The 18,697-nt window shown below is 38.4% G+C and overlaps 1 protein-coding gene across 5 annotated transcripts in view; it reads left to right on the forward strand.

Moving 5' to 3' along the window:
• LOC113061765 (amyloid-like protein 2) overlaps positions 1-18,697 on the forward strand; it is a 66,951-nt gene that overhangs the window by 38,868 nt on the left and 9,386 nt on the right. For 2 of the 5 annotated variants that reach the window (XM_026231193.1, XM_026231190.1), the window contains exons 4-14: positions 986-1,098; positions 4,031-4,281; positions 6,826-7,028; positions 8,434-8,601; positions 10,412-10,545; positions 10,685-10,759; positions 10,843-11,001; positions 12,515-12,643; positions 15,277-15,376; positions 17,106-17,279; positions 18,582-18,617. In XM_026231193.1, the coding sequence (XP_026086978.1) occupies positions 986-1,098; positions 4,031-4,281; positions 6,826-7,028; positions 8,434-8,601; positions 10,412-10,545; positions 10,685-10,759; positions 10,843-11,001; positions 12,515-12,643; positions 15,277-15,376; positions 17,106-17,279; positions 18,582-18,617 (1,542 nt within the window). The remainder of the gene's footprint in view (positions 1-985; positions 1,099-4,030; positions 4,282-6,825; positions 7,029-8,433; positions 8,602-10,411; positions 10,546-10,684; positions 10,760-10,842; positions 11,002-12,514; positions 12,644-15,276; positions 15,377-17,105; positions 17,280-18,581; positions 18,618-18,697) is intronic. The other 3 variants (XM_026231194.1, XM_026231192.1, XM_026231195.1) reach the window with 2 other exon arrangements.

Below are 18,697 nucleotides of genomic sequence, written 5' to 3' on the forward strand. Positions count from 1 at the left end.
GTTTGGTGTTAGTGTTTGAATGAGTTGTGTGAGTAAAGCCGTATGTGTTGAGTCATTCAGGTTAGATGCTGTTTTCAATGATGTAAGGAGTTTAGCTAGTTTGGCCCCGAGGGCCGATGAGGACGAGTTTTGGCAAGAGTGCATGTGTGAGTTTGTACGGAATGAAGAGGCTTTGGTTCGAACAACAGCTGTGTTATCTTAGATTTCCAGTTCTTTCCTCCAAACCCTCTCATTTTCCAAAACACTGACCTTTTCTTTCTCTCCTGTCTGGCTTTCCTCGGCTCTGGATTCAGGCTGATTTGGCCTTAGGCCTGTTTTGTGGTAACGGCTAAATGAGCAGTTTGTGGACGGTCACAATCCTCTTCTATTGTGAACAGACTTCTGGTCATTAAAGGATTCAACCTCTTTCTCTGTCGTTCAGGCTCAAATGTCAGATTGGCCTCCCAGCTGTCCTGAAATCAGCTCTGTAATAACTCTCCTGCATATGGCTCCCAGTCCCATACTGTCCCGTCTGATGGCATCTGAGCTCCTCAGCTGTCACTCACTCCTTCACATGCTCCCTCAAACAGGTTGTCCTGCTCTAAACTCCAGTGGTTAAGCCTGATCAGAAAAATGTTTGTAAGCACCACCATGTTCAAACTCAGAAATGTTGAGCAAGAATTACATAGTTCTCCTTCAAAAGTGCAATGAGACCTCTCTCTCTCTGCTGTGGACGGGACGGTCTGTGTGAGCCAGATCTTTGTTCTGTCTCCTGGTACTGACCAGATGTCTATTCAGATGCCACTTGCTCTATTTGTAATATGCTCATTATAAAATGCAAGAGACCATGTGTTGATGAATTATTAAGCCGTGTTGTCCTAAATTTGCAATTCTGTTTCGTTGAAGTGGGTGTTAGATGTTTTGCTGTTTGCATTGCACCAGCTGCAAGATATTACAGCCTCAGCTTTGCCAATAATCTGCATGCTGTATGTTTTTATGATTTCAGTTGGGGAATTTGTGAGTGACGTCCTCCTGGTGCCAGAGAAGTGTAAATTCTTCCACAAGGAGCGTATGGATATTTGCGTGAGCCATCAGCAGTGGCACGGTGTGGCCAAAGAGGTAAGATGGCAACGTCCAGCGCCACATACAGACACTGATTACATAATGCGCAATAATGCTTAATCAGAAGCAGCGCAACAAGTAATCTTGCAGTGAATGTATTTAAAATCTAATATACAGCTTTGTAAAGCCAGCCTTTGGACAAATGAGATTCGACAGACAGGGCTCGCAAAAGATGCAGAAGGAACCACGTCATGGGTATTCAGTAAATTCAATTTCTAAAAACATAGTTAGATCCTCATCTCTGAAATTCTCATTGGTCAATTGATGTCGCTGCCAGAACACACTCAACTTTTGGTCATCGTGACAGAAGTAGGACTTTATGAATTTTTCCAAATTCATAAATTTTTTTTCCCGAATTCCATTTTTATTTGCATTTTGCTTTTTAATGGCTAATATATTTTAGTAATCAAGAAGTGTCTCTAAGGTAAATCATGAAATTGTACAGTTTACCTAAATTACATTTTAGATCATTTAATTACATTTTACATTTTTATTCAAATTTCTCTGGATTGCATTTAATGGTTGAGTTAAATTTAATAATCAAAAAGCATGTCTAATTAATTGATTCACATAATATTCAAAAAAACTTTTGCAATTTAATAATTTATTACATTGTTTTTTTTTTCCCCAAAAAATAATGCCCAATGAATTTGTCTGTTATGCTTTTTCACAATTTATGATAAAAAACATTAACATCTTTACCAATGTAATTAAATGAAATCCAAATGGTTCCTTGTATTTTGTCAAACTGATGCACAACAGAGGTTGACTGTTAAAACTAAAACATGGAAGAAAAATTGTGATTCCTTTAAAGTTTTAATAATTGTATGTATTTAAAAAATATGGGTTTCAAAAATATGGGATTCAGTCTGTTTTCAGCACGAAAGAAAACATAGGATCCTACAGAACATGGCTTTCACAAGCTTTTAGCAAAATGTGATTTTCCTCTACATCGGAGCCATCCTCAACCCTTGTAGAAATCGCTGGCTTTCCAGTGTGTTGTGCACTCGTTCTCGCAGCCTTTCCTGCTGCATGCTTGAGTCCTCACATTTCACTCTGATAATTGGATAAGCTGAGCTGCTGTAATACTGCTAATCTCTAGACTTCTGCCACCTCACACACACATGCTCTGCTCTCCAAATCTGCTCTTGAACTCGTTTTACACTCGCTCACAACTCATGAATGCTGCTCTGCTTCTGCCTCTCTTTTTTCCCTGGCGTCTGTACTCTTTTCTAATCGTTGTCAGCTTGAATCTTCCACAGTTTGAGTTTTTTGTAGAGCATTTTCACAGTTTTTGGGTGTGACCGCTGCATTCATTTGCATAAACTGCTTAAATTCCTCAAGTTTTCATTCTTTGTGTGTCACTAACTAACACTGGATGTTTATGATTATGTGTGGCAAAAATGTCAAAAAGAGGCAAAGCACATCAATGGAGCATCTCAGAGTTATAAGTAATCAACATTAAGACACTTATGCACTACTATTAAGGTTTGGGGCCATTAAGGTAATTTTTTTTTTTTTTTTAAAGAAGTCTCTTTCGCTTATCTTTATTTTAAGGGTGCATTTATATGTTAAAAAAAATACAATAATAGTATGAATTATTATTACAATAGAAAATGGTTTTTCTAGTTTAATAGATTAAAAAAAATTATGGAATTCTCCTGTTTTTTTTTTTGTTTTTTTTGTGTTTTTTTAGCAGCCGTTATTCCAGTCTTCAGTGTCACACTGATCCTTCAATAATCAGAAATTCTGAAATGCTGTTTGGGTGCTTAAAGTTTTGGGGAAAGGATTTTTTGATGAATAGAAAGTTCACAAGAAAGGAATATTTACATATTTTATATGTAATATAGTTTCTATTGTAATAATTAAAAGTCTTTGCTGTCACTCATGGTCCGTGACCAATGTAATGCATCATTGCAGAATAAAGGAATTATATAAAAAAATAATAATAATCTCACTGACACCAAACCTTTGAATGGTAGTGTATCATTCTTGCTTAAAATTAATATTTGTGTGTGTGTGTGTGTGTGTGTGTGTGTGTGTGTGTGTGTATATATATATATATATATATATATATATATATATATATATATATATATATATATATATATATATATATATATATATATATATATATATATATATATGCATTTAATAGTCATGTGATGATGGTAATCTTATGAAATGAAATACACTTAATCTTAATTTTATTAAATGTTTTATTAAATGATTTACACTTATTTTGATTGGTGAAACCAAAAGATAATATTCATAACAGAATAAATGTGAAATAATTATAATAAGAAAACTAATAAATATAATAAACTAACCAACATTAATCTTGAGTTTCAAAACTAACAAATATAAGTCTTTAATGTTAACTCTGAATTCTGATTAAATGTGCCTGATTCAAAGTTATTAATTAGCTGATATATACACACCATTGACCAAACAGCAATTGTAAATAATTATTGTTGTTATTTTTGTATTACTCCATCATTTTGCAATACTTTACTATTGATGATTGTTGTCATATGTAAAGAATGAAATGTGATCTATAAAGTTTAGCTTTGAGTTTGTGAAGCTACGCTTGCATCCCAGACATGTATTGTCATCACTGCCATCCTCATGAAAGAATATGCAGAATGCCGTGAACTCTGTGTGCAGAATAGAGTTGAACGTAGAATACGACACAACCAGGTTTAGCTGCAGTGTGTACATGGTCACAGTGTGTGTTGGAATTGTAAATCACCCTGAGCTGCCGTCATTCATTCTCGGTGTGTGCATACTCTATGAAAGCAACTCGACTGATCCCAGGACAGACATTTAGGAGCTCTGCTAAATTTCTTCGGGCTGTTCTTACGCAGCAGACTGGCCTTTCAGAGCACATTTGCTCTAATTGAATGGGATTTCTTGACTCTCTCTCTAGGCCTGCTCTAAGGGGAACATGGTCTTGCACAGCTACGGCATGCTGCTGCCCTGTGGCATCGATAAGTTCCACGGCACTGAATACGTCTGCTGCCCGTCTACTCGTCCTGAAGAGCCCGCACCTCCTGCTTCACCTTCTAACGAGCTAGATGATGAGGAAGAAGATGAGGATGAGGCGGTGGAGGTGGAGGAGCCTGCTGTTGAGGAGGAGGATGATGATGATGATGATGATGATGAAGTAGTAGAGGAGAGGTAATGTAGTGCATACACATGATCTTCTGAAATGAGTCTTACGATGTATTCACACCAAACGCGATTGTGATGTATTTACGATGTATTCACACCAAACGCGATTTAAATTATTCCCAAATTATGCATTTGCCGCGAACGTGAGATATTTGCCTCGATAGTGTCTTCCGCGCAAGTTAAATTTTTTTTTAATCTTGTGCAAGCCAATCAAGCGAAGAGCTAAAATATATAAAACATAAAATAAAAACATACGAGTGACATGAAAAACATCCCGCGAATAATCTAGAGCGAGGGACGCGATGGGCATATTCTCTTCTTGTTTGGTGTGAACACACCATAAGGGCTTGTTTACACCAAGGACGATGACTTTTAAGATAGTTTTAATAGTTTTAAAAATAATTAATTTTTAATAGCAGTAGCATTCTGTAGTGGAGTATACACCACAACTACAACAATAACGACAATCTCGTTAGAACGACTTTCAGAAAGATTTTATCCGGTTGATCAACAAATCAAATACCGACAGTCAATTAGAATTAGCGTTTTAACATGGCAGACATCTTAACTTTAGTATATGTTTATAATAAGCAGGAGTTTTTTGTGCGTTGGTGTCGATGCAAATATATAGTTGTCATTAAAGTTATCTTTATTGTGATTGGTTTTAGTGTAAACGGGCCTTTAGTTCACTGTGGTTTGTGGTTTCAGAAATGAAGGGCTTAATCATTTACCACAATTTCAATTAAATTAATTTACCACAATTAATCATACACTATCAACAAGAATTTTTTTTTTATACATTTTATATTTACAGATAAATTGCATTGAAACTTTGCCACACGAGGCCAAGGTTGCGTGTTTTTTCAAGGCTTTTTTTTTTAATTTTTTTTTAATTTTTATTTTTTTTGTATCTCGGATCAGTTTTAAAAGGCTCCAAAGTTTCAGATCAGTTTTAAGAAATCATAAAGAAAGAAATTAAACCATTTTAATGTCTATTTATATTTGTATGCACTATTGTTCACATGTTTAAGGTATCTTGTGCTCGCCAATCTAACTAAAAAGCGGCTTAGTCACAATGTCATCATTTTTTGTATTGTCAATTATTTACTTACAGCCTCCATAACCTCCTCAAAGCAAATGCTCCGGCACGCTTTTCAAAGGATGATGTATTGGTGTGACTGAGCTGTCGTATCTTATTATGATTTGAGGAGTAGTTGCTGAAACATCGTGTGTGTGTGTGTGTGAGCGTACACTGTGTGAGTGTAGTGTTGGATAAATTAGGTTGACCATCTGGATATTTTCGAGTGCCATGCCTTTGACCTCTGGCCGCTGCTTGATTCACTTCCATAAATCATAAAACCTCCAACCTGTGCTCCTCCTCTCCCTCTGTTTCCCATGTTCTCCTTCCCTCTCATCCCACTTATGTCAGTTTTATCATGTCTCCTCCTCCTTATTTCCTGAATTACTGTCCTTTGTATACATTTCACCTAAAAATAAAACGTGTCATCATTTACTTTAAAAACTGATGTACTAAAATAGTTTTTGATGTTTTGAATTAGATTGTATTTCTGTAGTATATTTTATTATACTTTTTTTTCATAAATGTTTAATGTCTATATATAGTTTTGAATTAGTGTGTGTAATTGCGTGTAATTTTTGTTACTTTAGTACTCAATCTCGAACTGGTCCAAAACGAGAAATGTAGCCTTTCATATGGGTTTAACAATAATAACCCTGTCATTTACTCTCATTTCAAGAAAGACACAATTTATCCTATGAATCAAAAAAGGCTATTTGTAAAAAAAAAAAAGTTTAAGCTGCTCATAAATACAAATTAAAAGAGCTTTTTTTATTATTATTACTTGGGCAGCAATACTATTTTAAATGTTGAGTAGGGTGTAGATTGGGACTCTACTGCTGTCTGTTTAAATAAAGGCTAAAAGGTAAGTGTAACCGGGCTGACAAGACATGAGACGTGTGGATCCATATGCAAGGTTTTATTGGACAGAGATGTCATAACAGGCATGGATCAAACACTGGCAAACTGGTTTATAGAGGGCATGAAACAAAAATAATCCTAGGGCATGCATGGGTCTTCAAGGAGTGTACAATATCCAGAGGGCTAAGCAAGAGGGGGTAATCCAGTATCCAGAAAAAAAGGGTCAAAACACGATTAACAAGGCAAAGCAAGAAAAAGACTAAACTATGAAAAACTAAAACAAGACTATGAAAACAAACATGGAATGGCTTGGTATTGAAGCTATTGTTATGGGAGGGATATGCGCAGAACAATACTCGGCACTGTGTGAACGGAAGTCCAATGCTTATAAAGCGATGATTGTGCTGTGTGTGTGTAATTGGAGGCAGCTCTGTGTGATTGTTTTCAGGTGAATGTGATTGGTGCAATGGAGCATGGGAAATGTAGTCCAGGGTGTGCTGTGGAAGAGTACCTCTGGTTGTGATTTAACAGAAGTTCAGTGACCGGATCGTGACAGTAAGAAAAATGTAACTTCTAAACCATGTTTATTCTATATTTTTATCCTTTTTTAGCAATTCTGTTGCCAATGAGCAGCCCACTCCAGAGGACACAGCTGAAGAGGAGCAGGAGGAGGACGACGGAGATGAGGAGGACTACCACTACGTGTACGAAGATGAAGAGGACGACCGAGACAGTGAGGAAAAGGACATGAAGAAAGAGAAACCTGCCATCCCTGAAAGCCAGGATGGTGACAGAACTCTGCAGGAACTGGAAGGTCGGTATCACACTGTTTCCTTCATTAATTTACATAGTCACAGTGATTCATTGATACGTATTTCTGGTCCTCTGTACTATAGAGGTTTACAATTATAGACTTTTTTTTTTTTTTTTTACATTTAGTTCTGAAAATAAGTATACATTTTATTTTTTGCCTATTTGTCTATACATCCTATATATCACAACAGCCGGGGTCCAGAAATAAGTCTCATTCATTTTTTTTCCATAGAGAAATATATTTTCTTTGATCAGTTATGTAAACCTTGCAAAACAGATTAAGAAAAGATCTTGACTCTGATAAAGCCACACGTCAGTGTGATTTTAACTTCATTTTTTAAAAATCTGCATGCTACGGCCAAAATTATATTACCCAGAATCCTGATAAAGATGAATGCACCAATCAGAGAAGTCGCTTGCTGCCATGGAAACAAAATTATGGCAGAGCTCAGCAGTGCTCGCTAGCCGTGAAGCATGTCATTAAATAATTTCCCTACAGAAATCTCAAACTTGTGTGTTTGTAGGTATCTGAATATTTTGCTGTGAAGTTCATTTGTTTTTATACTAATGGCTCGTTCACACCAATAACAACAAATATTACTAAAAAGATAATAATTGTTCTAAATTGAGAATAGGGAAGTCCACACCTCAAATATAATGATAACAGAGGAAAATATTGTTGGAATTTTTTTTTTTTTTTTTCTTCAGCTGATGACTGATAAAAGTGCATATGTGACCCTGGACCACAAAACCAGTCTCAAGTGTACATTTTATGAAAGCTTTCTAAATGAGCTTTCCATTAAAACTTAACTAACTTAACTTAAGTATGGGTTATTAGGATTGGATGATATTTGGCCGAGGTACAACTATTTGAATATCTGGAATCTGAGCGTGCAAAAAAAAATCTAAATACTGAGAAAATCGCCTTTAAAGTTGTCCAAATAAATTCTTATCAGACGTATTACTAAACTTATCTATATTTATGATAGGAAATTTACAAAATATCTTCATGGAATTAATATCCTAATGATTTTTTGGTATAAAAGAAAAATCGATAATTTTGACCCATAAAAGGTTTTTTTGCCTTTTGCTAAAAAATATACCCCAGCAACTTAAGACTACTTTTGTGCTCCAGGGTCACATATAGCTAATCAGAATCCACCGGACTATAACAAACTCGCGTGGATGTTAATGTAGTTATCGTTATAGTTGTCGCCTTTAGTCATTCCTCAATGAATATTCTAGATGCAAAGTCTATGGAGGAAGTAAATGGGAAAGATTTTCTGGACCCAGGGTAAAAATAAAAAAAAGTGCGCGGTCATTGTTGCACTCTATAGTTGAAGGGCATTACTGATAGCTGCCCCCGGTGGCTGGAGGCTCTAACTGCGCCTCCCCTCCTGTATTAGCGGTGTGTTCTCTGGAGGCGGAGACCGGCCCCTGCCGTGCCTCTATGCCTCGCTGGCACTTCGACATGCAGCAGAGGAAGTGTGTGCACTTCATCTACGGAGGCTGTGCCGGCAACCGCAACAATTTCGACTCAGAGGAGTACTGCATGGCCGTGTGTAAACGTTTGAGTAAGTCACTCGTCACCAAGGACTCCGTCCCCTTCTGCTCCGCCCTCTTTGCTTTCTCTCACAATACTAATGCTATACTAGTTTACCCAGATGTGAATTTCAAAACAGCCTTGCTTTTAAAACAGTGTTGCAATTTTGCAATACAATTGCAAGATTGATAAAATACATGTAATGCATAAAATACATACAATGTAATTACCTATTATTGTTTATTAGTAGTTTATTAGTAGTAGTACCACTAATAATAATTTGTCATTGGAATATTATCAAAATGATAAAATTTTACTAAAGAAAAGAAAACACGCAAGGGCATGTGTTTTTACCACAGTCAATGTTTTATTGCTTTAATCTTATTTCATTCAGTCTATCCTGTTATTTCTGTTTGTGCAGTGTCCCATTCTTTGTTACTCAGTCTTTGATTTTGCTTTGTGTGTCTTTCAGTTCTAATCTGCCAATGTTTTGAATGTTTGTAAGAGTAGAAACATCGTCCTGTGTTCCTTTGGCAATATTAAATGATGGGTTTAATATGGTGGGGAGTTTTTTTTGTTTGTTTTTTCACATTAACCTTCATAATTCAAGGTTTCTCTTGTGCTCTTATCAGTCTAGATGCTGAAGACGGTTTGTTCTCATCAGTATGCATGTCTGATGTTGCCTTTTGTGCACTGCCTTATGGGTAATCATGTCGGTCTTGTCATCTGTATACTAAGGAAATCTGATTTGAACTCATATCTTGATCATAGCGTGCAGAGCTGTGCAGTAACTCTTAAGATAAATGCTAAGGCGAGCGGTTCTGTCAGAAGAGAGCTATTCAGAGGACAGGATGAAAGGAATGGGAAATGAAGTACTGTCTGGTTCTCTCAGAATCAGGGGAAATACAAAGTCATCTCCTGAGTCGTGGGAAGCTTATTCTTCGCTTTGGTCTGATCTTAGTTGTCTCTTTTTCTTGTCAGCTGCCGCTCCTTCTGACCTGTCTTTAGGTCTTTCTATCAATTTGTTTGTGTGTGTAAATGTTTAAAAAATGTGTTGCTATAGGACATTTCCTTCAACTCTGAAATGTTTCAGTAAGCACTAAGTCCTGCCTTACATTTTGTCCAAAAGCGAATCTTATTAGACTGCATAATTAGCTGATTACCTAAGCCCCTTTCACACTGCCATTCCGGCAAATACACAGGTAAAGTGTTCTGCCAATTGTTCCCGGGTCGCTAGATTTTGCACTTTCACACTTCCAGTGATGACCCGGAATATGTGCGTGCTTTCACACAGAACCCGTAAAGATCCCGTAATGACACGTGACATCAGCGCGTGACGTGTAATGTGCGAGTCGAAAACGCTAGGCATGTTATACTTTCACTGAAGCAAGCAAACGATCTCGGCGTCAGCGCGGAAAGTGAGGAACTAACTGATCCCTGCCTTATTACAGTTTGCACACATTTATTTTCGTCGCGAATGTTGATCTTCCTTCAAAACAGCCGGTAAAAGAGTCGCACGATAACGTTCATCATCACTACGACTCTGCATTAGATCTGGCTTTTGTTCACACAGCGCTCGTCCCGGGTTGAAACCGGCAATGTTACCTGGTCCCCGACACTGGTTCATTGTCGGAATCAATCCCGGGACGTGTTTGCTTTCACACAGAAAGTGACCCGGCAATGTCCCGATATAAGCCGGGTCCGACGTGCAGTGTGACAGGGGCCTTTAGAGTCAGCAACAGCCTATGCTTCTGCAATGCTGTGATTCCTAAAAATGCTTCCTGTCTAGTGTTTGAGAGAGAGCTTCACTTTTTATAATCTCCCTCCCTTTACTCCCTCAGCTGTACCGCCCACCCCTCAACCAACAGATGACGTGGATGTGTACTTCGAGACCCCAGCAGATGATAAAGAGCACAGCCGTTTCCAGAAGGCCAAGGAGCAACTTGAGATCAGACACCGCAACCGCATGGAAAGGGTGAGTGAGATGTCACTCATTTACATCTGGTCAATGAACAGTTGTTGTCATGTGACGTTATGGAGTTGTTTCCATGTGGCTAGTGAGATCCCAGCCATTGTTTGAGCCCCAAGTGATTTGAATATGTTGCTCTCACCAGGTGAGGAAGGAGTGGGAGGAGGCTGAGAGCCAGGCCAGGAACCTGCCCAAAGCTGAGAGACAGACGCTGATCCAGGTACACCTCAGCTGCCATGCCAGAGGACATCTCCTTTTCGATGTGACCGTTTAGTCATGGGGTGTTTATTATTCTCTCCGCAGCGCTTCCAAGCTATGGTGGAGTCCTTGGAGGAGGAGGCAGCCAGTGAGAAACAGCAGCTGGTGGAGACTCATCTTGCCCGGGTGGAGGCCATGCTGAACGATCGCCGCCGTCTTGCCCTGGAGAACTACCTAGCCGCTCTGCAGGCTGATCCACCAAGGGTGAGACGATACACCACATCTAAAAAAAATACTAGACCCGTTTACAACTGAAAGGAACATCCTCTTTGGTGGTAAATGCAGGTGTTAGATGCTTTGTAGTCTGACAACTTCTACTTTCTTGATCTAGTAAAAAAAGATGCATGACAAATAAGTGAGTGTCCACAATCAAAAATATCCTTAAAAAGTGTTACAAATATACTTATATTAGTTTCATATGTATTGTAATATGACACAAATAAACTTTTAAAATATAAATAAATGTAAAAACAATGTACTTAATTTTAAAGAAAATCTTTAATTATTTAAAAAATGTATTTTGGTGTAACCATCAGAAAGTAATATATTTTTGTTATACCCGGAATACTTGTTGCTGTGCTAATCTTAGTTTTTTAAGAGTTTAAAATCTTTCTCATGTTGAGAAGTTTTTTTTTATTTTATTTTTTTATTCACTGGTATTAATTTATAATGAATATATAAATACCAAAACATTTATGTAGAGTCGTACCAAATTACATTTACAACCTGAACTAACTTTTCCTTGTCATAAAGAGGTCGGTTAATCTGGTATTTTAAGAGACTTGTCGGCACACGGTCATGAAGGTCAGCTCGTGTCCTGTTATTTCCTGCATGTTGGTTGCACCACATGACTTTGGTTTGGCTGAAAGGTGTTTTCCAAACTTTGAGTAAAGCAATTTTGTAACTTTTTATTTTTACATTTATAAAGCTTTTTTTTTTACTTCGAAATGATTATAATTATTCTAGTTCTATAATAAATAGATTTTACCAAACCAAATGTTTTTCTTTTGCAAAATTTATTTTATAGAGGCTTTTTTTCCACCATAATGTCAGGACGGTTGTATCAAAATTAAATTAAAAACATGCTCATCATAGAAGAGGTCATTGAATGTATAAAATTGCATATCATTTAATAAATTTATCATGTCATTGACCCATCAGTTGAGATGCGTTTGAGATTCATGTTAATACCAGGTGTGGATGGTATTGTGTCTGTGTTGACCACATGTATGTAAATACCAGCCCTTTGTTGACTCGGAGTGACTTCCAGCATTGACCAATCGCTTCCAGTTTATTAATGAACATGCATCATCTGCAGTCATGTGAGAAATGCATGATCTGTTAGTGAATAAAGGAAGTCTGTGAGATAAATGCTTCCTTGAAGGATTGTTCTCTTCTCATAATGACCAGATAACAATTCTCATACTCGAGTCTCTGATGGGCGATGGTTGCCTTTTTCTCTCTGCTGTGTGATTTAATGGTGGCAGATTACCCGTCCTCTATTACCCTGCTGAAAGCTCATAATGGGGAGGGTGGCTTCAGATATTAATTTGAATTTTTCAGCATCTCACTAATCCTCTTGTTATTGCTCTGTGCTGCGGATCTTGCGGCTCTTTGAACCTAGCGCTGATTCACGGATCAGCCAGCTCATAAGGAGACGTCCACCTGACTCCCCCTGCCTTTGTGGTCAGTTTATCTTCTCTGTCTGTGTCCGCAGCCCCACCGTATCCTGCAGGCTCTGAAGAGGTATGTGCGTGCCGAGAATAAGGATCGTCAGCACACCATCCGCCACTACCAGCACGTCCTGGCCGTGGACCCCGAGAAGGCCGCCCAGATGAAGTCCCAAGTCAGTGTTACCCATCTGCCTCGCATTCCTGCTAAATCCTGTTTTCAGTTTGTTTGTTTTCTGACCTTGCATAGTTTGTTTTTTTACTGTTTTACTTGCCTTTTGGTCCCTGCTTAAAGGTGCACTAAGCGAATTTTGCCAAATGATGTTGATATTTGAAAGGACCAAAACAAACACACCCATACCCCAACAGGAACTCGCCCCGTTTTGATAACATCCACCCAACACGTACGTACACAACCCTGGGAGCGACGATAGCAGAGTCTCTTATGCCTGCCAGTAAATATAAGCGATCTGTTTTACTATGGTAATTCAACGTAAACATCTATGTCTATCTGGCATCTTCCGCTATCTATAATCGACCTGCTAATATGCGTCCTGTGCATCTACTCGGCGCTCTCTTCTCACTGTCATTACTAGACACGCCCCTCTGTTCCGATACCGTGGTCTAAAGCTTTTTTTTATATTGTTTAGTGCACCTTTAATATTTAAAGGCCATAAATGACCCATTTTCAGAATAATTTCACAAAAAGGTTTAAAATTTGTGGCTGTTTGGCAAAACAGTGGTGTTTGAAATTAAAAAAACGATCATTGTTCCGTTCAACTAGTAGTGCAGAAATGACATATTTCTCCTTTAATCGATGCAAATGTTTTCCGTATGTATGTACGATGTTACTAGGATTGTCCAGGAGAGCCACGAGTGATTCTCGTGTTAGAAACATTCTCTGAGAGATTAGCACTGCACTGCTCCTGTGTAACTTCATACTTAGCAAGTTGGCTGAAAGGAACTTTCATGTTTAAGCCAATGGCGTGGCTTTATAATTTGCATTCGGGACTGGCCACAGTCAGCAGTGATGTTTGTCATGGGAGACAAGATGAGGCACAGACCTGAGAATCATGGGAAACGAAACCCACATTCACAACAATGTCTTGTGTGTTTGTTTACTGGCTGGTGGCAGTTCCTGTTTATTTCAGATTTAATTAGTGGCAAACTTCCTGGTGTCTAGTTCTGCGCCTGGGTTTGCGCAAAACAAAGAATAAAATCCATAACTTATATTTTCTTCTTATTTTCTAACTAAACGAATACATATCTTGTAGTCCTTATCTTGTTTGTTTGTTTGAAAAGAATGTTCTTAAGTCATCATAAATAATGTCTATTAAGTTAGATTAACCTTCATCTTAAATCTTAAATCCCCAAACGTAAGAGTAACATGATACTAGCTACATACAGTATAATTCAAATGTATGGAGTGACATTATTGATCGCTGATGTAAAAACAATGATTGATCATGTGGCTTTTTGACAAATTCATTACCAACAACATTACTAAAACATTAATCAAATCGGAACATTTATTTAAATTTTATAGTTAATTTTTTGTTTTTTTTTATAGTTCATTTTAGGACTTAAGATTTTCACTCTAGACCGACAAGCACAAATTAATGAAATGAAACACCTGTTGTGGTGTAAATAGTGGGTATAAATATGATTATTACAATAATATGCATGTAGTGTTAAAAGACAGTCTTTGAGGTGTTTTTCATTGAGCCAATCAGAAAATTTTCAACAAGAGCTGCCAAACAATCAGATAACGGCACTCAAGCTCAATATTTGTTCTTAAATTAGATGTTCTTAAGAAAATATTTAATAACTTTTCCAGAATTGCACATTCTTACAAACCTCTTCTTGAATCCTGCCCCTGAATCTGTTCAACTGTTCAATACTGTTTAATAAATGGGATGGGCTTTTAATGGCTAGTTCAGTCAAATGAAGATTCTGTCATCGTTTACTCACCCTCGTGTCCCATTGGACTGACATCTGTGGAACACAAAAGGAGAAATTTGTCCTAAATATGTCTTGGGCATAGAAATCGCAAAAACCCTAATAGGATTTGAGCAGAAAGAGGATGTGAAGTTTTCCGTAAATATTATTTATAATTTCAGTCTGAGCATTTACAATGCTTTTGTTAGGTTTTTTTGTTCTCTTTAGGTTCTTGATAGCCTCTGTGATATTATTGTATGGGGAATTACAGTTTATATCAATTTATATCCTCTCTTTTTTGTGCTCCGCTGATGAAAGTAAATCATGCAGGTTTGGACTGACATGAGGGTGAGCAAATGATGACACGTATTCATTTTTGAATGAACTATCCCTTTATCGACTGTCTCGTGTAGGTTTTATAAAAGCACTTGGTGTTAGATCAAAAAATAGCAGTTACACTTTCGACTCGTGGAACTTTATATAACCATGCATTTGAGAAATGGAGCAAATAAAGCAACAGTGTGACCGCTGTGTGCAGGAACGTTCTGAGGTCCAGACGGACGACTAGAGGGTCTACAAGGACATTTTAGAGCAGTTTCCCCCTTCTTCTATCTGTTCAGATATATAGACCCTTCATTGCCATCTGTTGCTGGTTTCTGAACATTGCACACAAATGTGGTGACAACAAAGGAACAGGCGTGGTTGCTCATCTCTTCTCTTCACTGATTGCCACAGCGCTTTTGTGTTTTCCTGTGTTACATTAATCCATCCAGCAATACACAACCACAGACATGTCCCATCCTGCAGAACGGAGTCGTCTTAGAAATATCATCTTGTGCAAGTGTTTTAAAAGTGTGTCTGTGTTTCTTAGGTGATGACCCACCTGCGGGTGATTGAGGAGAGGATGAACCAGAGCCTGTCTCTGCTTTATAAGGTGCCCTACGTCGCAGAGGAGATCCAGGACGAGATCGGTAAGTGAGGAGATCTGGACCAGGTTTTGTCGGATTATATTACTTGTATCATGAAATTGAGTAACACGGTGAGTACCAGTGGCAGGTATTTTCCTCTGTTGCTAGGTAACAACTCAGAAGGTGTCCGCTTCAGTGTGTTACTCATGTTTTTGTCTGTTTGGTTTTACTACTGACCGTAAATGCACCACAGTGTCTGCTGCTGAGAAATACTGCTTCTGTCTGCCACGGATCCACCGCAGGAGATTGTGAGATGTTTGCTTGCAATACTCAAGTGCAGCCATCCAGTTTTTATTTCTTGTATTTATTTTTTTAGTGGCTTTGGTTCTGGAAGTATTTTTCTCATGCATTTTGTCCAGTGAATTGAAAGAAGCCATGAACCAAATCAACATACTCGGAGATGAATCACAAAATTGCTAAATTTGATTAGAAGCAAAAGGAGAAAAAAAGAAAGAAATTGTGTATTTAAAAAAACTACAATCACTGGAAATATGATGTAATCAAATGAGAAACTATAGTATGAACTACGATTACAATTATTAACTCATAATCAATGAGAATTGTAGGAAGACTCTTGTAGCAATTGTGATTTGTGGTCATTGCTAAACCCTCCTTTTTTCCATAATGACAAAAACTCATCACTGTGCAGGATTGTGGGTAGTGTAGTTCTTCAAAGATATTTCAATGGTAAAGCTTGCATAAAATACTCTCGACTGCAAGCTCACATTCAGATTTATAACATTATTGCAAAAAATCAGTTTCCTTTAGGGGGAAAATGTTTAAGATTCTCGGTTTCTGAACAACCAAACAACGAGCAGTTCACGTGACTTAAATAGGCAGACTGTATGTAATCAATACTGATCCATTCTTGCAAGTTAAGTCAGATTACATTTAAACATATCGTGAACCGAACCCCTAACCTCTCTTTTCAATGCGTCTCGCTTGATGTGAATCACTAGTGCACATATGAGCTCGACAAACTGGACTCTGATGTCTGACTCTAAAGCTCCCTTGATTTATCATGGATAAAGCTGTACAAAGATATTCTGCCTTTTTTATGCATTCTTTTGTCCTGCTTTGAGCTTTTAGTCCCCTAAACAACTGCAAAATCTCTCTGCATCCCAGATAATTACACCTGTATGAAAACTTGCCTTCAGAAATTAGCGCTCTCTCTCACACACACACACAAAAGTGTAATTTGGCTTCCCTTTTATCGCTCCGTTTGAAAACATCCCATCGCAATCAAAGTAAATGACAGTGTTCTGAAGCGTTTGTTGCGCCGTCCTCTTTGTTTCAGGTGGAAACCGTCGAGCTGTTCCCAGAGACACCGCTCTGCACTTGCATTTTTTTTCTCTCTCTCTCTTTTCATCTTTTCGTTCGTTTTATGAGAGGAGCCGTGGCATTGTGTAGTATAGATGAGACTAGTGTGAGGGGTTTGACAGAACTGGGTCAAGACTCCTCCAGACTCCCACTAGTGTGTGAAGATGTGTCGTTTTTAAGCCAGACTCTGTGCACAATGTTTTTGCAAGTTTAAAGAAGTAGAAAGAGTCATTTTAGCTTCACCGATGCCTGGAAGTGCCGCAGTATGGAACCTCGTAATGGATAATTGATCGCGTTTGTGACTGCTTGGTGCCTCGTTTAATGGTTTTAGGAATGGATCACTTCCTGCATCTCTTGCCTCCTGTGATTTTTTGGTTTTTAACCATGTTCCTCTCTGCATCTCCCAATTCAGATGAACTTCTGCAGGATCAAAAGGCAGATATGGACCAGTTCCTGTCCTCCATCTCTGAGTCTCAGCCTGATGTTACCGTGTCCTCTGAGGAGAGCGTAGAGGTTCCTGCCTTTGAAGGAAAGCCTTTCCGCCCCTTCCAGGTCAACTCCCTGGGCTCCCCCGCTGAACCCGAGGGTACGTTTCTAGTCTAAATTTACACAGGCAAACCTTTCAGGCTCTCGGCTGCTCTCCTCGGTCTCTCGATATGGCACTGTGGCCGAGGCAGGTTTTGTATCCGTGTCAAGCCACTATTATCCACTTCACCACTGGAATAAAACCGCTTTAACCCTCTTAGCTGGTTTAAGCTGGTCTCCCAGCCTGAGTTAAGCCTGCTCACCTGAAAAGTGTCCAAACCCCTTCTAAAACCAGAAAACCAAAGACCAGCTCAGACTGCTTCAAGTTGTTTTTCATCAGGGTTGGACCCCATGGCACTTTGGAAGTTAATACCCTTTGGAAAACTGAATCATATTTCCACTTCTTACTGAATTTTATATTTCGTACCATTTCTAACACTGAGAGCATTCAGTGGAGGTTTGATCTGATTTTCTGTAGTAACTCCAAGAGAATATGCTTGTTTAGTAGGCTAAATGGTTATCTAAAGTAGCTATAAAATAACTTATAACTTAATCTGACTATTATTATATGATATGTACATTTGATATAGTAATTTTATGTGATAGGAGATTTGTTGACAATTGTTTATGCATCTACATTCATCAGTATTTGGCATGGCACCAGTTAGAAAACTCATTATTACCCACAGCCTACTAGAGTGAATCTTATAAAACCTGCTAGGGTCATATTTCACATTTAAAAAAGCATTTAAATACAGAAAAAGGTTTGTTGAGGTGTCTGGCTCTTGTTTAAAGTGTCTGATTTGAGTCAGTACTAGCTTCTCTCTCTCTGGCAGGACGAGGTCTGTTCTCGTTAGCGTTCTCTAAATGCACCGAAGTCCAAATATTGCACTCTGGCCGTAGGTTTCTGCTTCTCTAAGCTTGCCTGAATCCCCGTTGGCATTGCCTTAAACACCACCCCATTTGAAGTTCAGCTGAAATCATAAAGCCTGAGGCTCTGGCGTCGCACTGCAGCCAAGTGCTTGAAAAATCTCTCTCTTTCTTCGCCCTGGCCTGCCTGAGCCTGCCAAGCCTTTAAGGAAACTGCAAAACTGTGAAATTAAAACGCGATCTACAAAAAGAGCAATGTAATAAACACATTAGAGCCCAGGAGGGCTTTCATTAGAAACACATCCTGGGTCTTTCTTTCCCCTTTTCTTTGATTTGTTTTCTTTATCATTCTGTCCCTGCGGGATTCTCCTCTCCGTCCGCAGACACAGCTTGATGAGCCTGACTACTTCTCTTTTACTCACCTGTTTTTTTTCTTCTCTTTTTCTATTCCAATCTTTTCTTGTTTTGTCTTTTGCTTGAACGCACTTCCTAGGCGATCTCTCTGAACCCCCTCGTGCCTTCAAGAAAGGTGGGTCTCCGCTGCTCCTCTGTGTCTCTTTCTTCTTCAGCGCTTAAATGTTCTGTTTGCTGTTTTTTTCCTGAGTTTTG

This window comes from Carassius auratus, chromosome 43 (genome assembly GCF_003368295.1).
Source record: "Carassius auratus strain Wakin chromosome 43, ASM336829v1, whole genome shotgun sequence".
NCBI lineage: Eukaryota > Metazoa > Chordata > Actinopteri > Cypriniformes > Cyprinidae > Carassius > Carassius auratus.